The 22,220-nt window shown below is 36.1% G+C and overlaps 1 protein-coding gene across 2 annotated transcripts in view; it reads right to left on the reverse strand.

Annotated features, from left to right (window-relative positions):
- Positions 1-15,358: 15,358 nt before the first annotated feature.
- Positions 15,359-22,220, reverse strand: part of LOC126260661 (cGMP-dependent protein kinase, isozyme 1) — a 606,719-nt gene continuing 599,857 nt past the window's right edge. For both annotated transcript variants that reach the window (XM_049958000.1, XM_049958005.1), the window contains exon 12: positions 15,359-17,482. In XM_049958000.1, the coding sequence (XP_049813957.1) occupies positions 17,387-17,482 (96 nt within the window). In that variant the 3' untranslated portion in view covers positions 15,359-17,386. The remainder of the gene's footprint in view (positions 17,483-22,220) is intronic.

Raw genomic sequence — 22,220 nt, forward strand, 5'->3', positions numbered from 1 at the left:
GCAAACAGTTAGGGGTAAGTAGGAGGCTGGTGTGGGGAGGGGGAGGGATAGCAGGGTAAGGTTAGGGGACAGTAAAGTGCTGCTAATGGGAGTATGCATGGAGAGGTGCAGGGCAGCTAGGTCCAGTCAGGAGGTTAGACAGAGGGTGGGAGAAAGAGTGGGGGTAGCGGGACAGAAAATGAGTAAAAAGACTGGGTACGCTGGTGGAATAGAGGGCTATGTAGTGCTAGAATGGGAACAGGGAAGGGGCTAGATGGGTAAGGGCAATGACTAATGAAGGTTGAGGCCAGGAGGGTTATGGGAACATAGGATATATTGCAGGTAGAGCTCCCACCTGCACAATTCAGAAAATCCAGTGTCAGTAGGAAGGATCCAGATCACGCAGACTGTGAAGCAGTCATTGAAATGAACATCATGTTGGGCAGTGTGCTCAGCAACAGGGTGGTCCAGTTGTTTCTTGGCCACAATTTGTTGGTGGCCACTCATGCAGAATAGACTACTTGTTGGTTGTCATGCCCATGTAGAATGCAGCATAGTGGTTGCAACGTAGCTTGTAGATCACATGACTGGTTTCACAGCTAGACCTACCTTTTATGGGATAGGTGATGTTTGTGACTGGACTGGAGCAGGTGATGGTGGGAGGATGTATGAGACAGGTCTTGGATCTAGATCTATTACAGGGATATGAGCCATGAGGCAAGGGGCTGGGAGCAGAGGTTGTGTAGGAATGGATGAGGATATTGTGTAGGTTCAGTGGGCAGCAGAATACCACTGTGGGAGGGGGAGGGGAAATGACAGTGGGTAGGACATTTCTCATTTTAGAGCATGATGAGTGACAGTCAAAACCCTGGTGGAGAATGTAATTCAATTGCTCCAATCCTGAGTGGTACTGAGTCATAAGGGTAATGCTCCTCTGTGGCCAGATGGTGATGACTTTGGCAGGTGGTGGTTGACGAGAATAATAAGTCATGAGAGATCTGTTTTTGTAGAAGTTTGGGAGGGCTATTATGGTCTATAAAGGCCTCAGTGACCCCCTCAGTATATTTCAAGAGGGACTGCTCATCAGTGCAGATTGACGGCCACGGGTGGCTAGGCTTTATGGAATAGGTGGCAGCTGTCGAAGTGGAGGTACTGCTGGTGATTGGCAGGTTTGGTATGGACAGAGGTACTGATTAAGGCATCTTTGAGGTCGAGGTCAACATTGAGAAAGTAGCTTGTTGGGTTGAGTACGACCATATGAAGTGAATGAGGGAGAAGGTATTGAGGTTCTGGAGGAATGTGGATAGGATATCCTATCATTTGATCCAGATCACGTAGATGTCATCAGTGAATCTGAACAAGGTGAGGGGTTTGGGATTCTGAGTGTTTAGGAAGGATTCCTCCGGATGGTCCATGAATAGGTTGGCATATGATGGTGCCATGTGAGTGCCCATAGCCATTGTTTGTAGGTGATGCCTTCAAAGGAGAAGTAACTGTGGGTGTTGATGTAGTTGGTCATGGCAGACAGGAAGGAGGTTGTTGGTTTGGAATCCATTGGGCATTGGGAAAGGTAGTGATCAACTGCAGTAAGGCCTTGGGCGTTAGGGATGTTAGTGCAAAGGAAAGTGGCATCAATAGTGATGAACAGGGTTCCATGTGGTAAAGGAGCAGGAGCTGTGGAGAGGTGGCAGAGGATTTGGTTGGTATCTTTTATATGTGAGGGTAGGTTGTGGGTAATAGGCTGAAGGTGTTGGTCTATGAGAACAGAAATTCTCTCAGCTGAAGCACAGTAAACGAATGGGGGCATCCTGGCTGGTTCGATTTAGTTCTACCAAAACTGAGATTGTCAGATAATGCATTGCTTTCTCAGTTGAGGAGTCTTATAGATACCAAATTGAGTGTTTATTAAAAGCTCAGAAAGCTGGTTCAGTGTTCCATTGTAATCTAACATACCAAAATTTTTTGAGAACACGGGAAGGAGGGTCTTGTAAAGGAGGGAGGGATCTTGTAATCCTACTGGATGTATTAATGAATCAGTTGATGTAATTATGCATGCATCTAACAATGTCACTATGCTTAGGATGTATCTGCTGGCACTAGGTCACATGGAAAACACCTGTAGCAGATTTAAGAGCTACCACAGACAGCAATTGTCACATTTGTCAACCAGTCCTTGTTTTCAAGCAGCTCTCTAGTGTATCTGTTGATGACATTTCACTAAGTGATTTTCTCCTGGACTGTAATTTGGACTTCATTGTTACTTACTGTCAATATCTGGCTAGCACATGGACTTGTCTGTTTACCTAATTCGGTACTGTCTTTACTCTGCACTCAAATGACAGTTGTGGTTTCAGTGAGTGAACCAGTGATATATGGCAGACTCAAAATAGTTATGTTATGCATGGGACATTAATAGAAATGCTTTCATACTTTTCAATTTCCATAGTGATGTGAGCAGCTCATCTTCCATGTTCAATAGTTTCTTATGTTTTGACGGGAAAGTCCAAATTTATTATGATTGCTAGCCTCTGTTTTGTCTAAGCTGCTGTTTTTTGTTTCTGCACTGATCGTTTAGCTACGTTTGTAGTTATAAGAGAGTAAAGTTTCTTGCAACATTATCCTTGTGTTAAACATTCTTGGTTTTCTTGCCTCATTAAATCTGAGTAAAACCTTGAGCTTTTTTATGAAATTATCATCATCAGGAGCAACTGACTGTCATGGTTTTGTTGTGTTGACAATTTATAGCCCACATACAGCTTTATTGGTTGAAATATGTCATACTGTCAGTGATTGTGTCAGTATCTGCTCTGGTGGTGTCAAAGCTCTTGCGGGAATGCAAACAATTCAGTGCATTTCTTTGTAACTTCTGTGTCAGGAGCTCACTTCCACACACTCCTAATATTATAGCTGTTCTCCTGGTTGGAACTGTTCCCACACTTTCTAATTTCTACTGCTTCTTTAATAAAAGAGTCTCAGTACATAGAAGTGAGGGACAAGATTTTAATTCATCAAACATAGTTCTATTTTTATCTGTGGGGGCATCAGCAAGTGCTGTTTTCTCTAGCCCTCAGTTCTTAATGTGCCATTGGCGCTCTGCACATCAGTTGGTAAAGGTGAGGCTGGACTGACTATTTTAGTAGCTTCCATAGTTCCAAGAAATTTTATAAATTCTGCAGACCCTGAGGTCTTAACAAACATGAGGTACAAAGAAATTTATGTTCCAATGAAAGACATGGCAGCATGACATAATGATGGCGTATGCTGACCAATAACAAGCTATCTGTGGGCTATAAATGGCCACCATAACAGCACTCAGCACAGTCAGTTTCTCCTGACAAGAGCAATGAAGAATTTGATCAATACCTCAAGATTTTACTCAGATTTGATGCAGCAAAAAACCAAGAATGTTTTGTACATGTGAGAGACAGTTCTCAGGTAACACTGAATTCATTTGGAAATTAGATGCACAAGTAACCTCTTACCAGAAACATTCAGATGTTGACCATGATGTGTGTGGTGTGACTGTGCAAGAGATGACACGTCAGTCACACCCTCTCTGTTGAAAATTTCCAGAAGCTCTGCTTTGACATATTCAACACAGTCAAGATACTTACTATCATATCACAACTTTTGTCAATAAAAGAAAAGTTATAATTTAAAACATAATTTAATTTAACAGTAAATTTCTTATTTTATGATAGCAGACAATGGGTTAAATTTGCCTGAGGTCGTATTCTAGATTGTTTAATCTGTCTGTTATGAATGTAAAAAAGGTAGCACTAGTGTCCACAACAACAGACAAATATATGTAAATAATATCTTTAGCCAAATAATTATTCATTAACTGAATTATAGTTGTAGTCATAACTGCCAAGTGCCCATTACAGGAGGCTTTAAGAATGTTATGCTGTACAAATATAGTTTATGTCATTTTCATGGAGAATTCTGTAACACACTGCAATAAGAAAATTGAGTGAGTTTCTCTAGTAATGCAGCATTTACTCCTTCCACTATCAAACTATTTAAAAAATAACTGAGTGTACAACTTCAAGATCATAAGCATAGAAAAATATAAATTAGAGCAGCTAAGTATGGTAGGTTTCAGTGGTTAGGTTTCGGATGAAGCTCAAATGTGACAAATTAAATCAAAGATTAAGGAGTTGATAGTTTTTGTCGAGCATCTCTAATAATTCAACAACATTATGAAAAGGAAAGTTGCTACTCACTATACAGTGGAGATGCTGAATTGCAGATAGGCACAACAAAAAGACTGTGACTCAGCATCTCTGCTATATGGTGAATAGCAACTTTACTTTTCATAATATTGTTACATTCCATCCTGGATTTTCCATTGTTTCATCTCTAATAATTGCAAGGGTTTGGAGACTGTAAACAAAAACTAGAAAGAATTCAAAAGCCATGTGGTATCTGACAGTGTAGATACAAATGTGAAAGAAGCTAAAAACTGGTTATATACTCATGAAAAAGACTGAAGTCTGTGCCATTAACCTTAATGTATACTGTTAGCTTTTAAGATAACTGTACCGAATTAGTATAACTGAAAAAAGAGATTGTGCAGTAAAAAAAAATCATTAAAAAGTAGACAGAGTATGAACAAAATGTTATAGAAATAATTCACAGTTATGGTATGTGGGAATTTAAGTACCGCTTTTGTGACATGTAGTGCTAAGTGTGGGCTTCAAGAGTAGCTGATGTCTAACTTTGATTTATTATGGCATGGCAACATTTCCACTCAGGGCAGAGATCTGTAATGTGACAGCTTTTGAAATCTTGTTTTTCGATCAGTTATGAAGAGGTAAGAGCAGATTACACACACTCTGTTTGAAATAACAAAACAAGTCAAATATGAGGAGCTATCCAAAATTTTTTGGACTGGTGCTGCCATCTACACCCTCACCCTCACCCTCACCCTCAAAGTAGTTCCTATCCACACGTACACACCGGTCCCCGTGCTTCTGCCACTGGTCAAACGTTTTCTGGAAGTCCTGTTCTTTGAGGGTGTTTATCACTGCCAGAGATGCTTCTTGAATCTTCTCTAGAGTGTCGAACTGACGGCCTTTCAATTTGAGTTTCAGTTTTTGGAATAACACGAAGTTGCAAGGTGCCAAATCTGGTGAGTACAGTGGGTGGGGTACAACCGCCATGTTGGTTTTTGCCAAAAAGGTCCTGGTGAGCAAGGACATGTGACAGGGCACGTTGTCGTGATGCAGCAGCCAGTTCCCTTGACGCCAAAGTTTGGGCCGTTGTCGCCACACGTTTTCATGGAGCCATCACAAAACATCATATTAGTACGTGGAATTCAATGTTTGGATGGGTGGGATGAATTCTTTGTGCATGATTCCCTTGATATCAAAGAAAATGGCAATCATGCTCTTCACTTTGCTCTTCACCTGTCTTACTTTTTTGGGTCTTGGAGAGCCTGTGCTCTTCCACTGGGACAATTGTTGCTTTGTCTCTGGGTCATAACCATAAATCCAGCTCTCATTGCCCGTGAAAACCTGTGACAAGAAGGTTGGATCATCAGATGTGGTCTGATGAAGGTCCACTGTTCTGTTTGCGGATCAATTGTAAAATCGCTGCACACCAAACACAGAGTATTACGGAAATCACTGTAGACACACAACACGTCCTTCCAGCTGAATGGCACTCCGCACACTGACTCATCAGATATTCAGCTCTCGCCACTTAGCGGTGCAAAGATCTACTACTCCTACTTTCCAGATGGCAGCACCAGATCTGAAAATTTTGGATTTCACCTCGTATTACGATGAACTAAAAATACAATAAATAAAACAACTGAAATCCTCAACACTTATTGAAATGCAAAAATAAGAATCTGAGCAAGAAATCAAATGGTTGTTAATTAAAGTTAGCAGTTTATGTCAAATAAACAACTGTAACAATTTTTTTTTATATTAATGTTGTTGTCATATGTTGTTTCTATAATACATTTGAAATGTAATTGCAGTGCACTAAATCTCTGATTTAACTGTATATGTTATGGAATAGTAAAAATTCTGATTCTGATTCTATCTAAAAACCGAAAAATGAAACAAGGAAGATGTAGAAGACTATTAAAGAAAATTAACTTAAAACAGAACACAAGAAAGATTATTTTTCCAAAACTAGTTGCAAATTTCATAAAGATGAGTAAAAATCACTAACTACAATATTCAACAAACTGTTCCTAATAGTGGCAGGGAACACAGGGACTAAAACTGTGGTTAAAAAAAAAGTTTGTGCTATTTTGAGAGGACCACTTTAAATATATATTTTAAATCAGTAAATGATGCAAGACAATGGTCGAGAATGGGTGATACAGCAACAACTGTTACATATATATGTAGGTATTAGCAAATAATTTCAAATTTTGGTGTCATATCCTTTCTCCCATATAAAGTAGACACACTTCCTATATCATAAGTTGTGAAGGCCTTTCAATTGGGCTCCCCTAATGAATTATTTACAGGAAAAGACATACCTGATCCCAGAACAGCAAACATTGAATTGATGTCCCCATGATTCTGGGCTTATCATTTTCTGACGTTTGCAAAAGCCATCATTACGATGGCTCCATGCAAAGAAAATGTAAATAAAAATAAATAAATATTAATTTCATAAATGGTGTCCCAAGCAGAGAGGCTAAAAAGTTTCCAAAAATGGTATCATTTTTTGATGAACTCATCACAATGAACAAAGCTGGAAACCATTGCAACAAGTTTACTACAAACAGAACAGTTCACATTTTTTAATGCTCATATAACAAAATTAAACACTAAGCTGACTCAACGTACAGCCATTTGTGACCCTAGCTGAAAGGATCACTCACTCAAGGGTTTCCTCAGTTAACCACGCATATGAAAATTTAACAAGTATCATGACAGTTCTGTATAGTGCAAATGATGCAACATTACCATGCAAGGATATTGTCACATGAGGCTATGCACTGTTGTAAAGCACCTGAACATATTCAACCCCATATTTAGTTGCTTGCCATGAAGTGCACAGTACAAATTGGTGACAGTGTCAGTATATATTTCTGCATTGACAATCATCCCAGTTGGATGAAATTATACTAAAATAACAGTATCAATGACTTTGTTTGTTAGCTATAAATTTCTTTGATGGTGAGGAGCAGGGACGTTCCTGTATCATAACCACCTTCCTTGATTCAGGCACATACTGTTACATGGAGATGCATCCAGAAAGTTATGATTGGCTGTCATGTAATGCTAAATGGTCAAGGTATGCCACAATCCTATGGCATTTTCTTTGATTCTTTGGCACCCAGGTGGCATTGATGTTTCCAAAGTGTGACTATGCAAGTACAGTATGATATACTGCACCATACAAAATATGGAACCTTCCTGTATAGATGCATAGATGAATAATGCTGTTTTCAATAACTTCTTGCTCAACAATGCCTCAGTCATTGAACAAAATTATTGCATTTATTAATCTCCTGAAATGTGGCAATCGGCCCCTATTGGAAAATGTGCACCACCTGTATGTGTTAATGTGGTTTTCCTGTGACACTTTTAAAACTTAGTTTCCCTCCACCTTGTTTGACTCCTTCTGAAATGAACTGTGTAAAATTTGGTATTAGTAGGATAAGAGGATGGGGTGTCCCCAGGCCTTCAGAATTAGGAAACCTTAAAAAAAATCTTCACAATATACTACTTCTGCATTCATCACCATAAGTAGGCATGCTACTTTCTTCAGTGTCCTTATCTGTATGTGTTCTCATTCTAGAGATCACAGTGTTTGACTCGTGTTGCATCAGTGACCCTAAGACAGGGGGCAGAGTGAGCCAAGACACACCCTTCTTTGATCCTATCTAGACTGCCCCAGAAGTCTTTCACTTTCAAGGGGAAGTAGTTCTCTAGAAATGGCAGTGTCTTTACCTTCAGTTTGTTAATGGAAAATAACTTATTTGGATATTACTTGCATGACACCATTGAAAGTAAATTGCCACCTGGTTTTATTTTAAAACTGGTGGGTGTGTAAATTAACTGCACATGAAACTGACATATTATTGTACAGAAAATGATGACTCTTAGGGACAATTCTAATTCAGAAGTGGAGAAACCATGTACTAAAATTGGAAGCATTGTTTGAACTACAAAAGTATGCTGCAGGACTGTCAGATGTTATTAAACAAAAAGAAGCAGACATTTTTCAAAAACTGGTACATGGTTCAAAGCTAATGAGCTACCTATCAACTATGAAAAGACAGTGAACATCACTTTCAGTTTATCAAGCAGTGAAACTGAGTTCTCAATTATTAAGCTACTTGGTACATACCTTGATTTCAAATTAACTTGGGACTAACACACAGACCATGTATGCAGAAAGATTTCATGTGCTATCTTTTTATTCACTACAGTACAGACATGTGTAATGACACGTAAATGTAAGCTTCCACAGACATTGTCACACTCAATGAAATTCTTCTGGGTATGAGGCCACATTGTAAACTATAAATTTCTGATGTTTTGGTGACTGTTGCAAGATGCCTTCCTTAGAGTGTACTGCTAAGGAAGCCGTCTGCAACAGTCGTTGAAATGCCGGAATTTTATAGTTGACAATGCAGCCTCAAACCCAGAAGTATTTTATTGAATGTGTAACAACACTTAAAAAAATATTAAAAAATCTATCAAGTGTATTTCTGGAGCTATAAATTCTAACATGTCCTGCAGACCTATTGTAAAGACTTAAAAGTATTGAAAGTTCCTTCACTTTGTATATGCTGTTACCTACTAAAGATTAAAAAACTTAAACAATTACATCTTAAGGGAAGCCATACACCAACATAAAACTAGGCAAATGAAATGAGATGGATAGGTCCACAGCTAGATTAAAGAAAACACAATCTAGTTATGAATACCTAGACATAAAATTATTCACTGACACACTCTATATCCTTGTGAGTTTATCACAGCTGGATTGACAGAGTAAGAAATAAATAAATAAATAAAAAATAAAATAAAAATTAATATTTTACTTATACTGGTGCATCATGTTCATTTTCTACAATATTTTGGAATTTCAGAACTGTTCTAAGGATGGCCTGAGATCATTCCTAACTCTAAACTATTTTGTATATACCTTAGTATGTCAGTAGTTTATTTGATACTTCTGTGTATTATTTTTAATGTACTGTAAAATTAAGAAATTGTTCTCTAGTGTGTATTTTATGTGTCTTGTATTATTATTAGTATGTGTACTCTAATGTCAACAAAATGTATTTCTACACTATATGTAAACTCCTTATGATAATATTGATTGCATAAAAATGTTTAAAGATGGATAAAAATAAATAAATCATAAATAACATAGTTCATGCTAATGCTTTTAATATAATTACCACTAAAGATGATTACCAGTTCTTGATTAGTCAGAGATAGAAAATACAGCCGGTATTCTTGCCTGTAACCTATCACCAGCTATTTCAGGAAAAGAGAGTAGTTTCTGAGTGAAAATAAGCAGTCATGAAATAATGAGAATGAAGCAGATAATGCATTTCAGTTATTACCACAAGATGAGAGTGCAGTTTGTGATACTTGTATTTTCCATAACACTGAGTGTGTTCAAACAAGATTCGGTGTGGGTTTTGGAGCCAAAGCATCACATTTGAATTTCAGTGATCTTTCAAAAAACTAGAAATATCAGGTTGCTGGTCACAATATCTCACAACTGGTTTTACAAAAATTGAAAAATAGTTTATGGCACTCATTTCCTTCTTTGTTATCAAAACTGAAAATAATTAATGCATTTCAGTGTGCACACTACATTGGCTGAGTTCTGTTGCCAACAAAAAACTAACTCAGATGTTGATTACCACTAGTTACATGCCATCTTTGCCCATTTCTTTTAGGATAAGGGTTTCTATACCTCAGAATACCTTACATGTTACATTAGGAGCTATTTGTAAATGCTGTGTGACTTAGCAGCTAAATGGATAAGTGTAAGACCACTTATCCAAAGGTCCAGGATTTTCTCCCAGTGTCCCCCACAGTCTGAGGTATGGAAGTCCATGGCAGAAAAGATTTAAACTTGTGCTTATATACTGATAAAAAATATAAATAACTAAGTGAAATATGACATATGAAAGTCTATGGACTTGATTTTGAATGTTTATGATACTGTTATAGAAAACAAGAGAGAGTAAGCCAAAAAATTGTAACAGCATGAAGCATGTTAGTGTAATAGTGTTTTTTATATTCTTTCATATAATTACATTCATAAAAAGATGCTGTACATGAATTTAAGTGATGCCAGTCAAGAATACTGTAAATACTTCATTTACTATCTCAGTGAAATTCTCAAAATCAACCATCACTGCTCAATTTAAAGCCACATATTTACTTTGGGGAAACCAAGTTATTTTTTCTTGTACTGAAACATTTGCCCCAGAATCCACTTAAAAAGGCTGCAGCTGCTTGCTTACCAGATGGTTCCACATGTGCATGTCTACCCCACCATCCTGGAGGAAGTATTTAGCCACATTGTCTGCACAGTTGGATGCTGCCTGGCTAACACTGCTGGGCTTATATCTGATAAGAAAAGAGGAAAAAAACACATAACATGCCATAAACAGTGCATAGGCTGGTACTACACAGGATTCTATTTTAACCTTAGTCAGTTCTAATATTTTTTGTCACTTATCACTGTCTTGTCTTTGCCCTGGCAATGATTTTTACATGTGAAAAATGTCAAATTATGTCATAGTATGGAGTCAGTTTTAACCTGTGATGAGCAAGTCCATTCAAATGTCAGAGAAAGGCAAAGCATGCTACCTCCAATTGGATCATGCCAAATACAGTGCTGCTGTGTTCTTTGTCCATCAACTTATAGTTTTCCAAGCATGATGCCACTGTTTTGTGTTATCTTTTGATGCTTCTGTAATAGTTTTTTGTGTTTAGATGGATAGAAAACAAAACCAGAATCATTATACGAACAATTTGTTCAAAAAATTTGTATTGTTTCATCTCATGGACTACATTTATGGGGCAATGTAGGAAACATGCATAACATATTAATGATGGAAAACTTGATAGAAAGTGCTTTGTGACACTAATAATTGTATAAGGATGAATATAAAGGGAAAGAATATTTTCTATCAGGCATATTCCAACACTAAATAAATAGAGTTAAACAATGAAGGCTTTCATTGCTGGTTATCTTAGTTGCTGGTAAATCTTTCAGATTGTATGATTGGAGTCCACAATATTCTTTTGTTCCTAATGTTTTGTTGAACTGTGTTGGACATCTTTAGAGGAGCCCCTTGTTCAGTTGAGTCTTGCTCACTTATGTGTCAGGTGCTGGAAAAGTAAATCTCTGCATTATGGCCCTAAAGGGACAGTTGGGACTGACTGACCACTGTCTTCGTGGCATCACTGGACGTGACATAGGTGCGTGTGGTTCAGTGCACCACTCTCCCAGCCGTAGTTACCTTGCTTGACTTTGGAGCTGCTACTTCTCATTCAAGTAGCTCCTCAGAGGCATTATGAGGCTGAATGCAACCCACCCAATCGTCTCATCAAGGAAAAATCCTTGGTGGTACCAGTAATTGTACCTAGGTCCTCCACAGAGAAATCAGGCAAGTTGAACACTTAGCTATAGAGGCAGCTGTCAGATATTGGTGAGCAACATAAATATTGTGAAAAGAGGTGTGATTGGCAGGTGTAATACTTATCGAAGATAAAATTTAGCTATCAAATTGTTCTCTGACAGAGATAAAACTTATCTGTCTGTTCTGTAGAGATACTGTCCATATAACATTACATTTCATGGCTTCTTTTTTCCTTTTAAAGTGTCCCAGACTTTATGGTCTACCTCAAAATCAATAAAATTTATATTCCTGTGAGATCCATTTGTTATTGCCACCAATTCCCCCGTGCCTCAAAAAGCGAGATATTTGGCAACTCATTTACAACTGTATCCTGGGAAAACTGACTCATTTATAAAAGACTCACATTATTTCATTGAAAGACTGGTAAGGCTGACTTTAGCTCCTAAAGATATTCTTGTAAGCTTTGACATAGTGTCTTTATTTAATATGATTCCAGTTTTAAATCTCGAACAGTACAACAGACATTTTACCCAAGAATTCAGGCATTGCCTTACTTCTAGTCAGTTCCTATGGGGCAATAAATTCAATGAACAAGTCAATGGTGCTGCAATGGGTAACATACTGGATCCTGTGATCACTAGTTTTTAGACAAAATATTTCTAACAGTCAGCTATAGAAAAAGCAAATAGGAAACTATCTCGATGATGTTTGTGGATGATGCTTCTGTGGTTTGGTCACCTGGTAGATAACATTAAAAGAATTCTTTCATTATATAAATAATATAAATAAAAAATCCCGTTTGCCATGGAAATGAAAAATGACAAAATAATATTCTTCTTGAATGTTGTAGTTGTGAGACAGACTGACGGAAGGTCAGAAAATGAAGTTCTTGAGAATGCCATGAATTTAAAAATATACTTACATAAGAGCTCCAATCATCATACATAGCAAAAAAGAGGTGTCACTAAAAGTCTTGCTGGCAGAGCCAAAAAAATTGCCCATCAGAATACATACACACTGAATTAGAACATCTGAAGCGGAGCTTCCAGAAAAATGACTATTCAGGAAAAGAAGAAAATAGAGTTCTGTGACCAAATAAAAGTAGGCTGAAGGACAAGGATGAAAAACAGTGATAGAAAAATACAGTTTCTCTCCATTTTCTTAAAAACATGACTGATCAAAGAAATGCATAACTGATGAGATCAGTAAGATTTTATAGAAATATAACATCAGGCCCATTTTTAGACCAACAAAGAAATTAAGTCAACAAGCCCTCAGGTCTATAAGAATATACATAGCCCTCTGTTGGCATGTGGGTTATTTAAGTCTCTTATAAGGTCCACATTGAAACTACAAACAAAGAGAGACATAAAATGCACCTGAAGGGCACAAAAATATTTGTTAACTAGGGACAGTAAAAATAATCAGCAGTGGCACAGCATGTTCTTCAATTAGTATACCATGAGATGATGATTTCCAATACCAAAATTTGCAGTGATGAACTATTATCTGTAGCTATGCAGAGAAGCCTTCAAAATATATAAACATGAAGTCAGTTTAACAGAAAAGAAGAAGCCATGAAACTTAACAGTAGCTCTACAGAATCAATAATTTTATCTTTAACAATAATGGAAATTCTTGGTTGAACCAATATGTAAAATAAGAGGGAGGCAACCATTCACCTTGGACTGATGTGTGGAGCATAGAAACACACAACAAAAAAACATTATTCACACTAGCTTTTGAGCTCTTGCTCTTCTTCTAGAAAAAGTACATTCATTCACATACACAAACACGTGGGTGTCTGTATGTGTGAATGTGTGTACTTTTGAAGAAAAAGAGTTCAATAGACTACTGTTTTCTGTTATGTGTTTCTACACTCCACACATCAGTGTACTACAGGTCAGTGATTGCCCTTCCCTTATTTGGTACAAGTTTTAGCTTTGACAGACAACAGTCCAATAATTAAACTTTTCTTTCACAAGCATTTTCTTTGCTGGACATGCCTCTTTTTCATGATATTTAAGTCACTCTCCAAAATCTAACCCATCAGTCAGCAACACTCAACAGATCCAAGAGCACCTATCAAGATGATTAACACATCTTTGGATGAAACTTTAGGAGCAGTAAAATTTTATAGACTACAGCCACACAACCTGGCAGATTCACCAGAACTAAATACATTTAAAGTTTGTGGAATAGATTCAAGACTAGGGAAAGAGGGGTCAGGAGAAAAAAAGACACTAAATATGGACAAAAAAGCTTTGATAATCACAAAAGAGAATGAAATGGATTATAGAACACTCCAGAAGTTAGAGATTCTTTTGATATTGCAGCCTGCATCAACACGGGAACATACTTACCAGATTTACTGCCAAGTAGAGGCAGAGTTCTTCAAAAGCAGGACTGAAATCAGAGTAGTAAGTAATCAATATTGTGTATTTCAGTTGATGATATCAGACTTTAATATTAATAAGTATTCATTCCTTTAATTAGATACCCCTGGCTGACATTTCCATGTTTGTCTTCCTTGTTTAACTCCCGGAATGCTTAAAACGTGGTGGTGAGACATTTATCAATTAATTTTTTTGTCACATAGTCCATGCTTTTATAACTGCTTCCACTCCAAAATTTACTCTCTTACTTACCATCAACAATCTCTATTCCAGCATAATCATTGGTAAGACCTAATTTAGTAACAGGAGAGGTACTTGTGTGCTGAGACATATTCAACACCAACACCAATCTGTTCTTACCACATAAGCATGACATATAACAAGTTGTCAATATAAATGGGTTTAGATACAGATCTATAGTAGCAAAAGACAATATCTTTTTGTACAGAATGTTCTGTAGAATAACAACTATGCATTATCAACAGCCATTTTCTTTTCAGGAACAGTATGTTATAGCTCATCAAGGGGGAATTTTTTCCATGACAAGGGTTTTTCTGCCACCACTGCGTTTAAATTTATGCTCAGTATTTTTATTAGATTTTGTCAGTCTCTATCATACATATTTCTGCCACTATGCTGTGCAGCACATTCTTTTTTATCCATATTTCATCTCCATCTCTCTCCCTCTTTCCTGTCTTCTTTCATTTTATTGTTTGCTTGTTGGTTTTCTCTGTTTGTTACTCTCCCTTATTTGAGTTATTTCTCTGGATTTTTGAGGTACTACTTTTTGTAGTCTTTCATTTTCTGCGATTGCCTTGGCTAATTCTTCTATTCATTTTATTTATTTATTTATGGTACTTTAAGTTCATATGCCCATAGCGATGACTTGTTAAAATTCTTTTATCACACTTCAGTTATCAGGTTTTCTGATCTCATGTTTCATTCCATAATTAAACATCCTTTATTCCTCTACAATCTACAGTTTCTCTCTTAGGCCGTGGTTGAAGAATGTATTTTGAAATTTAAAACTTCTAACACCATTCTCTACACATAATTTTTTCTGATCCTTTACAGAAACTGGTTATCCAGTTTAAGGTTCACTCATCCTTTCATGTGCATGACATGAATTTTTGTCACTTTTCAAGCTGTTATAAGGATATTTTGTCCATGTAACTTAATTGTATATCTCTGTCTGTGATCACAAGAAGTATCATGTATGTGTCCTTGATGAAATTTTTATACAAACAGGGCAGTAGATTAGCTGGTAAGTGCTATTTACAGTTAATAAATAATTACAAAACACAAGAATTTTAAGATTAAAAATATATTTCTTATATTTTATTTTACATTTGTAAAAATGATACATTGTTTTTATACTGAAGGACACTTTTTGTTTTTTTTAATGTATCAACCACTTCAACAAATGATAACAATTGTTACTAATGAATTGATACTAACACTGTTAGTGATGTTAAGTCCAGATCTACAAGAACAGATGAGGACATTTCATAAAGTTGCACTAAACTAAACAATATTTTTAAAGCTTAAATGTTATATTGCCCTATAGTTTGTATTAACAAAACCTTTGTGCTTAAAGAAAATATTATTTACTTGAAAAAATTGCCATTTAGTAATTAATTGGACAATGGCAATACAAAAAATATGAACTCTTTTTGTAAAATATAAGTTTGTATTCTGAAGAGCATTATGCTCTGAAAGTAAGAATAGTTCTCGGACAGAAGAAAAGTTATTAAGAATATCCCTTCAGTCACTGTTTTGACATTACTGGTACAATTATATTTAATGTGGTTTCCAGAATTATTGCATTATAAAATGGGGATAATTCTGATTATTCTTTTTCGCTCTAGCCAAACTCCAGATTTATTGAGAAGATTGTAGCACAATGATAAATTAATCATTAAAGCACTAATTAAAAAGATGTGTACATAATCAGGAAGGTGCTTTACACAGTCAGAATACTGGCAGATACTACTAACTAAATAAAAAACACAAAAAAACTATTATAAGACATAACAGATAAAATAACTGTGGGCAAGAGGAGGAATTGAGATGCATAAATGGCATACTCATGACCTTATTATAAGGGCTTCTGAAATTAATATTACTAGCAATAAAATGTGTGACACTAGCAATTTCAAATTCATTTAAAGAGGCAAAATTCAGATCAAGGAGGTAAAAATGCTATTTGTGTATATTGAGAGATGTGTTTCCCATTGTTGCACCTTTCATTACTTTTGCTGACATTTTAATAAATTAAATTTACATCTTTGCAACTATCACAATTAGTACAGCTTTTATGGTTTACTTATTTGCACAGAAAGATCTCATGACTATTCCAGGACTATTTGCCCTTTATTACCAATGTCACAGTACAGTTATTACTTTGTCACATAATAGGTGGCACATAGGATAATAATGATTAGTACTGTTTTTAAGGAACTTGCTAGTTATGATTTCAAATGTGTAGCATAGGAAATGTGATATATAATCAAAAGAAAACATCTGAGGAAAATTTACATCTGACAGTCAGTTTCTGAAAAGATATCTTTTACTTCTGATAGATTTTATGTGAATATCAGCTCCAGATATTTAAAAAATAGCAAGGTAATAGCACTGATGAGAAAGTAAAAACATAAAAGCTCATGATTAAAAACAATAAAGGTAATCTTGATAAACAGCAATGAAAATCATTTTACGTATGAACCAATACAGTCATACGTTTTTCAGATACTTATTTAATTTCAAACAGATAGATTTGAGACTATCGCCTTCAAGTGTTTTTTTCAGTGAGAAATAACTTTATAAGAAACTGGCATTTATCATAAAATAGACCATTATTTTCTTGTGGACACTTGTTTAACTCTGTTTTTCATCATCTGCTTTACAGAAAATTGTAGTGGTTTTTTATAGTGATCATTTTCCTTTGGAATTATATGGTTTTGTTATCAATACTGTTTGGCAGTGCAAAAAGTTAGAGCTTGAAATTATTTACATATTTACAAAACATTTTACAATTATTGAAAATTAAAAATGATGTTATGGTTACACTTCCAAAAATTCTCAAAAATATAAACTGTTAAATTTTTAAATTAATATCTGGAGTAGTGTACACAGGTTCTGACTTTCAATCAGTTATGTTTACGAGGTAAAACACACATTCAGACAAAAATCCAGAGTATCTCACATACACCACATTTTCATACCAATAAGCTAAGTATTTGGTGTTCAGTTATTTGTGTTTGAAAATAATGGCAATAAAAATATTCTTTTAGATTCATATCAACATAGCATTTCCACTTAGCTTACTGCAAAGGGGAAATACTTTGTTTTACAGCAGGATGCAAGAACTTTGGCCCAATTTGTAATTGCTGTATTAATACTACCCATAGAAATATCAGAAATCCAAATCCCAGTTTGAAAATTCATCTGGAGGGATGTCTAAATCCTTTGGATATGAATCAAAATTTGATGTGTCAGTAGGGCCTCTTATCTGAAAAAAAGAAGAAATTTATTATATGAAATAGTGGAGGTGCTGAGTCGCAATAGGCACAACAAAAAGATTCACACAATTACAGCTTTTGGCCATTAAGGCCTTTTCAACAATAGACACACACACACACACACACACACACACACACACACACACACACACACAACACACGTGCGCGTGCGCACACGCGCAAAAGCAACTCGCACACACGTCTGCAGTCTCAGGCAACTGAAACCGCTATGTAACAATATTAGAGAAAGAAAGTTGCTACTCACCAGTAGCTACTACCCTTCTCTAACATTGTTACATTCCATCCTGGATTTTCCATTGTTTGATTATTTGAAATAGTATGGGGGTTGTAGCAGCTACTATTTACTATCTATCTATGATATTAAAAAAGAACACTAACTCTTTGTTGCAGTAATAGTGCTTTGGTACTACAGATTAACTACATCTTAATAATTGCTGTGTTAGTGGATATGAAGTACTTCACATCTTAATGAATTATGAGACAGAACTGATGGTCAGTAATTGCCTTCAGGAAGTGAATTGTGCAGTATTTCCAATGGATGTGTATAAGAGTAAAGGTTATGCACATCCTAGCTTTCAGAACTAATAGTTCCCCCCTGTGGGAGGGGAACGTAACAAAGGAATGGCTCATCTATCCCCATGTTCACTACATGTGGGTTTCTCTTTCACATCCTGGGATCTGAGTGACCTGCCCTTTCTTTTTAAACTTCCCAGATGTATCCCTCTCTCTTCCCAGAGGAAGAAACTAATAGTTCTGACAGCTACAAAGTGCATCACTTCTGTTTTTATATGTGCCTATCAGCAACACTGAGGGCAAGTAGGTCTACATTGGTTGGTTGGTTTTGGGGCGGGAACAAAACAGCAAGGTCACTGGTCCCATCGGATTATGGAAGGATGGGGAAGGAAGTCGGCCATGCCCTTTCACAGCATCCATTCTGGAATGTGTCAGAAGTGATTTAGGGAAATCAAGGAAAACCTAAATCAGGATGGCTGTATGCAGGTTTGAACCATCATCCTCCCGAATGCGACTCCACTATGCTAACCACTGCACCACATCACTCAGTTCTTTTGACACATATTTTAAAATAAGGCACATAGGTGATGTAGTATGTAAAATATGCCTTCATTTATGTACATGAAGCAGATTTTAAAGAATGAATTTCTGAATTAGCTGACCAACAACTAAATACATTAAATGCAGGTATGGAGATATGTATACTATCTGCACCCTATCTAACTGTATTGTTCTCTATGTAAAATTGATTGTAATGTCACAAAGTTATGTGCTGTAGAGTAGATTGTGCTGATGTTTTATGTTCTCATTCTTGTTTGTTTTAAAATGACTTTTTCATGCAATCAAATAGAATAACAAACTTTCTTTAGCACCTTTATCAAACAATTGTAACAAGCCATGCTTTTACTTTGCCTTCACTGGTCTACTTACAATTTTAGTATCATTTTACAATTTGTGCACAATATATAGAAGAAATACCTTCAGTTTTCCTCACCTACCTTCAACTATAGCTGTCATTCCCTAGCTTTTCAGTATTTCCATTACTTCCTTGTTTATTTCTGAACTTCTTTGGATGTCTGTCCTTCATGTTGATTACTGTCTTTTTCTCTTCTTCGCCGCACTCTTCCTAGATTTGTAAACTCTATCTTGTCTTTTTTCTTCGCATAGAGTTTTCTGCTCTCCTTCCCCCCCTCCCCCCCCTCCCCTCCCCAACCCAATACAAACTTTTCTCTTCATTGTTTTCTCATCAGTCAAATCAAGCTTCAGCCTATTTGCTGCTGACATAATTGTGTATTTGATCTCGACAAATTTTTCTTCTTTTATACAAATAGCATTTCTTTAGCCTCATCTTTCTTACTGAGAAGTACTTATCAGATCACAAATTTCTATCTGCAACTGTGCTTTCCACCAGCTTTATCTGCAGATCCACTTCATACAGTTACTTGCATCTTTCCATGTAGTATTGTATTAGCACGTATCATTATTAAAAAGTTGCTGTTCCAGTCAGCTTACTTCACTTTGTAAAGGTAGTCCATTTTTCTTCACCTTGTTTAACTGAACTCTGAAGGTGGAAGCTGTATTCTGTATATCCCAGTAAGAAGGAAAAAATCTTCAGATCTGTGGAACATGTCAATATATATATATTGACAAAAGAATATCAGTATAATGCTTAATACTATTTGTCATTATGCTTGTTAAACTTAATTTAAGCATTACTTTGAAGGAAAACAACATTGTTAATTCCTCAGTAACATTAAACAGGAAACAACAGAGTTTTTTCCAGAGTAGTGACTTCCCATGTAATTTACTGGGTTATATTTAGCTGGCATAATTACAAATAGCACTAAGCAGTGCAGTGGTTATTGTTAAGCAGCATACAGAGACAGTTTCTAAAAGTTGTTTCTCTTTTATCAGTCTATATATTATCTCTTTTCACATCCATGAAGGTTCTTCTTGTTTATGTAACACAATGAAACACAATGAATAAATGGATATCACTCCACCACCTATCTGATTCTCACTATTCAACTGCTTTCTAATTATGCTGGTACTATTCTGCACTTTTTACGCAACTTTTTCTCTACATTTTTCTTGTATTTGCCTTTTCTGTTTGGTTTTTGATTTGTCTTTACATCAGCATTATCTCCCTGTTTTCTTGGTTGGATTTTCTTCTTATTTTCAAAATTTATTTCCTTCTTTTTTCTCTTTCCTTGTCCCATTATTGTCACTTTTTCCACCAATATCTTGCTTTCATTTCTGATTACAGTTCAGCTTTTGCATCTTAACTTACATAACAAACTTTAATGACTGCTTCTTACCAATGTTCTGGATATAGAACCCTCAATTTTATAGTCCATTATTATGAGGAACGTCTGGAACATAGGTACCATTTTGGATAAAAACCATGAAAACATTTTTTCAAACCAAAATTTATTTTTACAAGAAAGGCCATTTCTTGGACTATTTTTCTACATAGTAGTCACCATCGTTTAGACATCTGTCATAGTGGGAGACCTACTTTTCTATGCCCTCTTCAAGAAAGATGCTGCCAGTGAAGACAGTTACTGCTGAACACATTGTGTTGCCAGTGCTGTCTTCACTGGCATCATCTTTCTAAGAAGAGGACATAGAAAAGTATTTTTTGTGTTGTAATTGTAGTCAAAGCATCTTCTTCCAAAATCATACTCAAGTTCAAGAACAAGTGGTACTCAGAAGGTGCAACACTGAGGCCATATGGTAGGTGATTGACCTGCTCCTAATAAAATGATCAAATAAGGTTTTGAGTGCACCAGTAGAATGGAGAAGTGTATTGTCATGAAGGAACACAATGCCTTGACTGTGCATTTCACGCCCTTTGTTTTGAATTACACTCTGAAGTTTTCTCAGTGTTCCATGGTATCAAACCACAGTGACTGTTTCACCTCTGGGAAGGACCTCAACAAGCAGAAAACAATACAAAGAAATAGTGTTCAGGTGTGGATTCTTCACTGGTGGCATCATTCTTGGAAGAGGGCATAGAAAAATTGGTTTCCCACTATGATAAATGTCTGAACAACAGTGAAAACTAAACAGAAAAATAATTTAAGAAATTCTCTTTCATGTAGAAACAAATTTTGGTTTGAAAAAATATTTTATGAGTTTTTTTTTCCAAAACATCTCATTTCATGAGAGGTGTGCAGGAGAAAGTAATAGCTTGCACTATCACAAGTTTCCCTGGAAAGTGCTGTCTCAAAATTTTAACAGTAAACCTCTCTGTGGTGCACAACACCTCTCTTGTAATGTCTGCCACTGATGTTTGTTGAGCATCTCTGAAGTGCTCTCAGACTGACCAAATGATCTCATTAAGAAATGTGCTGTTCTTTTTTGGATCTTTTGTATGTCTTCTATTAGTCCTGTCAGATAAGGATCCCAGCCTGATGAACAATACTCAAGAATTAGTCAAACAAGCAGCTTATAAGACATTTTATTTATGCAAGAGTTACATTTCCTTAAGATTCTTCTTATGAGCCTCAGTCTGACTTCTGCTTTTTTTACTATTTGTTCCATTTGGTCATTCCACTTAATGTCATTCCTGACAGTTACTCCTATATATTCTACATTGAACACTGTTTCCAGCAGTTTGTCATCTATAGTGCAGTTTTACACAAGTACATTTCTTTTCATACATATGCATAATTTGTCACATTTATTTACATTCAGGATAAACTGCCAAAGCCTCCACAATTCACTAGTCCACTGCACATCATTCTGCAAATTGACACTATCTTCTGGCATTGTTACTTTCTTTTAGATGCTTGCTTCATCTGCAAACAGCCTTAAAGAGCTTCCAACACTTTCTACTACATCACTAATGTACACTGTAAACACCAACAGTCCTATCACACTTCCTCGGTATACTCCAGAAATTACCTTTACATCTGTGGATATTGTTCCATTAAGGGTAATGTGTCAATTTCTATTTGCAAGGAAGTCTTCAATCCAGCCACTAATCTAGTATGATACTCATATTTTTTTCAATAACTGGAAATGTGGGATAGTGTCAAATGCCTTCCTGAAGTTAAGGAACACAATGTCATCCTGAGTACCATTGGCTACAGCTCTACAGGTCTCTTGGTGGAACGGGGTGAGCTGGGTTTCAAAGGTCTCTGTTTGCAGAATCCAGGTTGATTTTTATAGAGGAAATTTTCATTCTCC

Source organism: Schistocerca nitens, chromosome 1 (genome assembly GCF_023898315.1).
Source record: "Schistocerca nitens isolate TAMUIC-IGC-003100 chromosome 1, iqSchNite1.1, whole genome shotgun sequence".
Classification (NCBI taxonomy): domain Eukaryota; kingdom Metazoa; phylum Arthropoda; class Insecta; order Orthoptera; family Acrididae; genus Schistocerca; species Schistocerca nitens.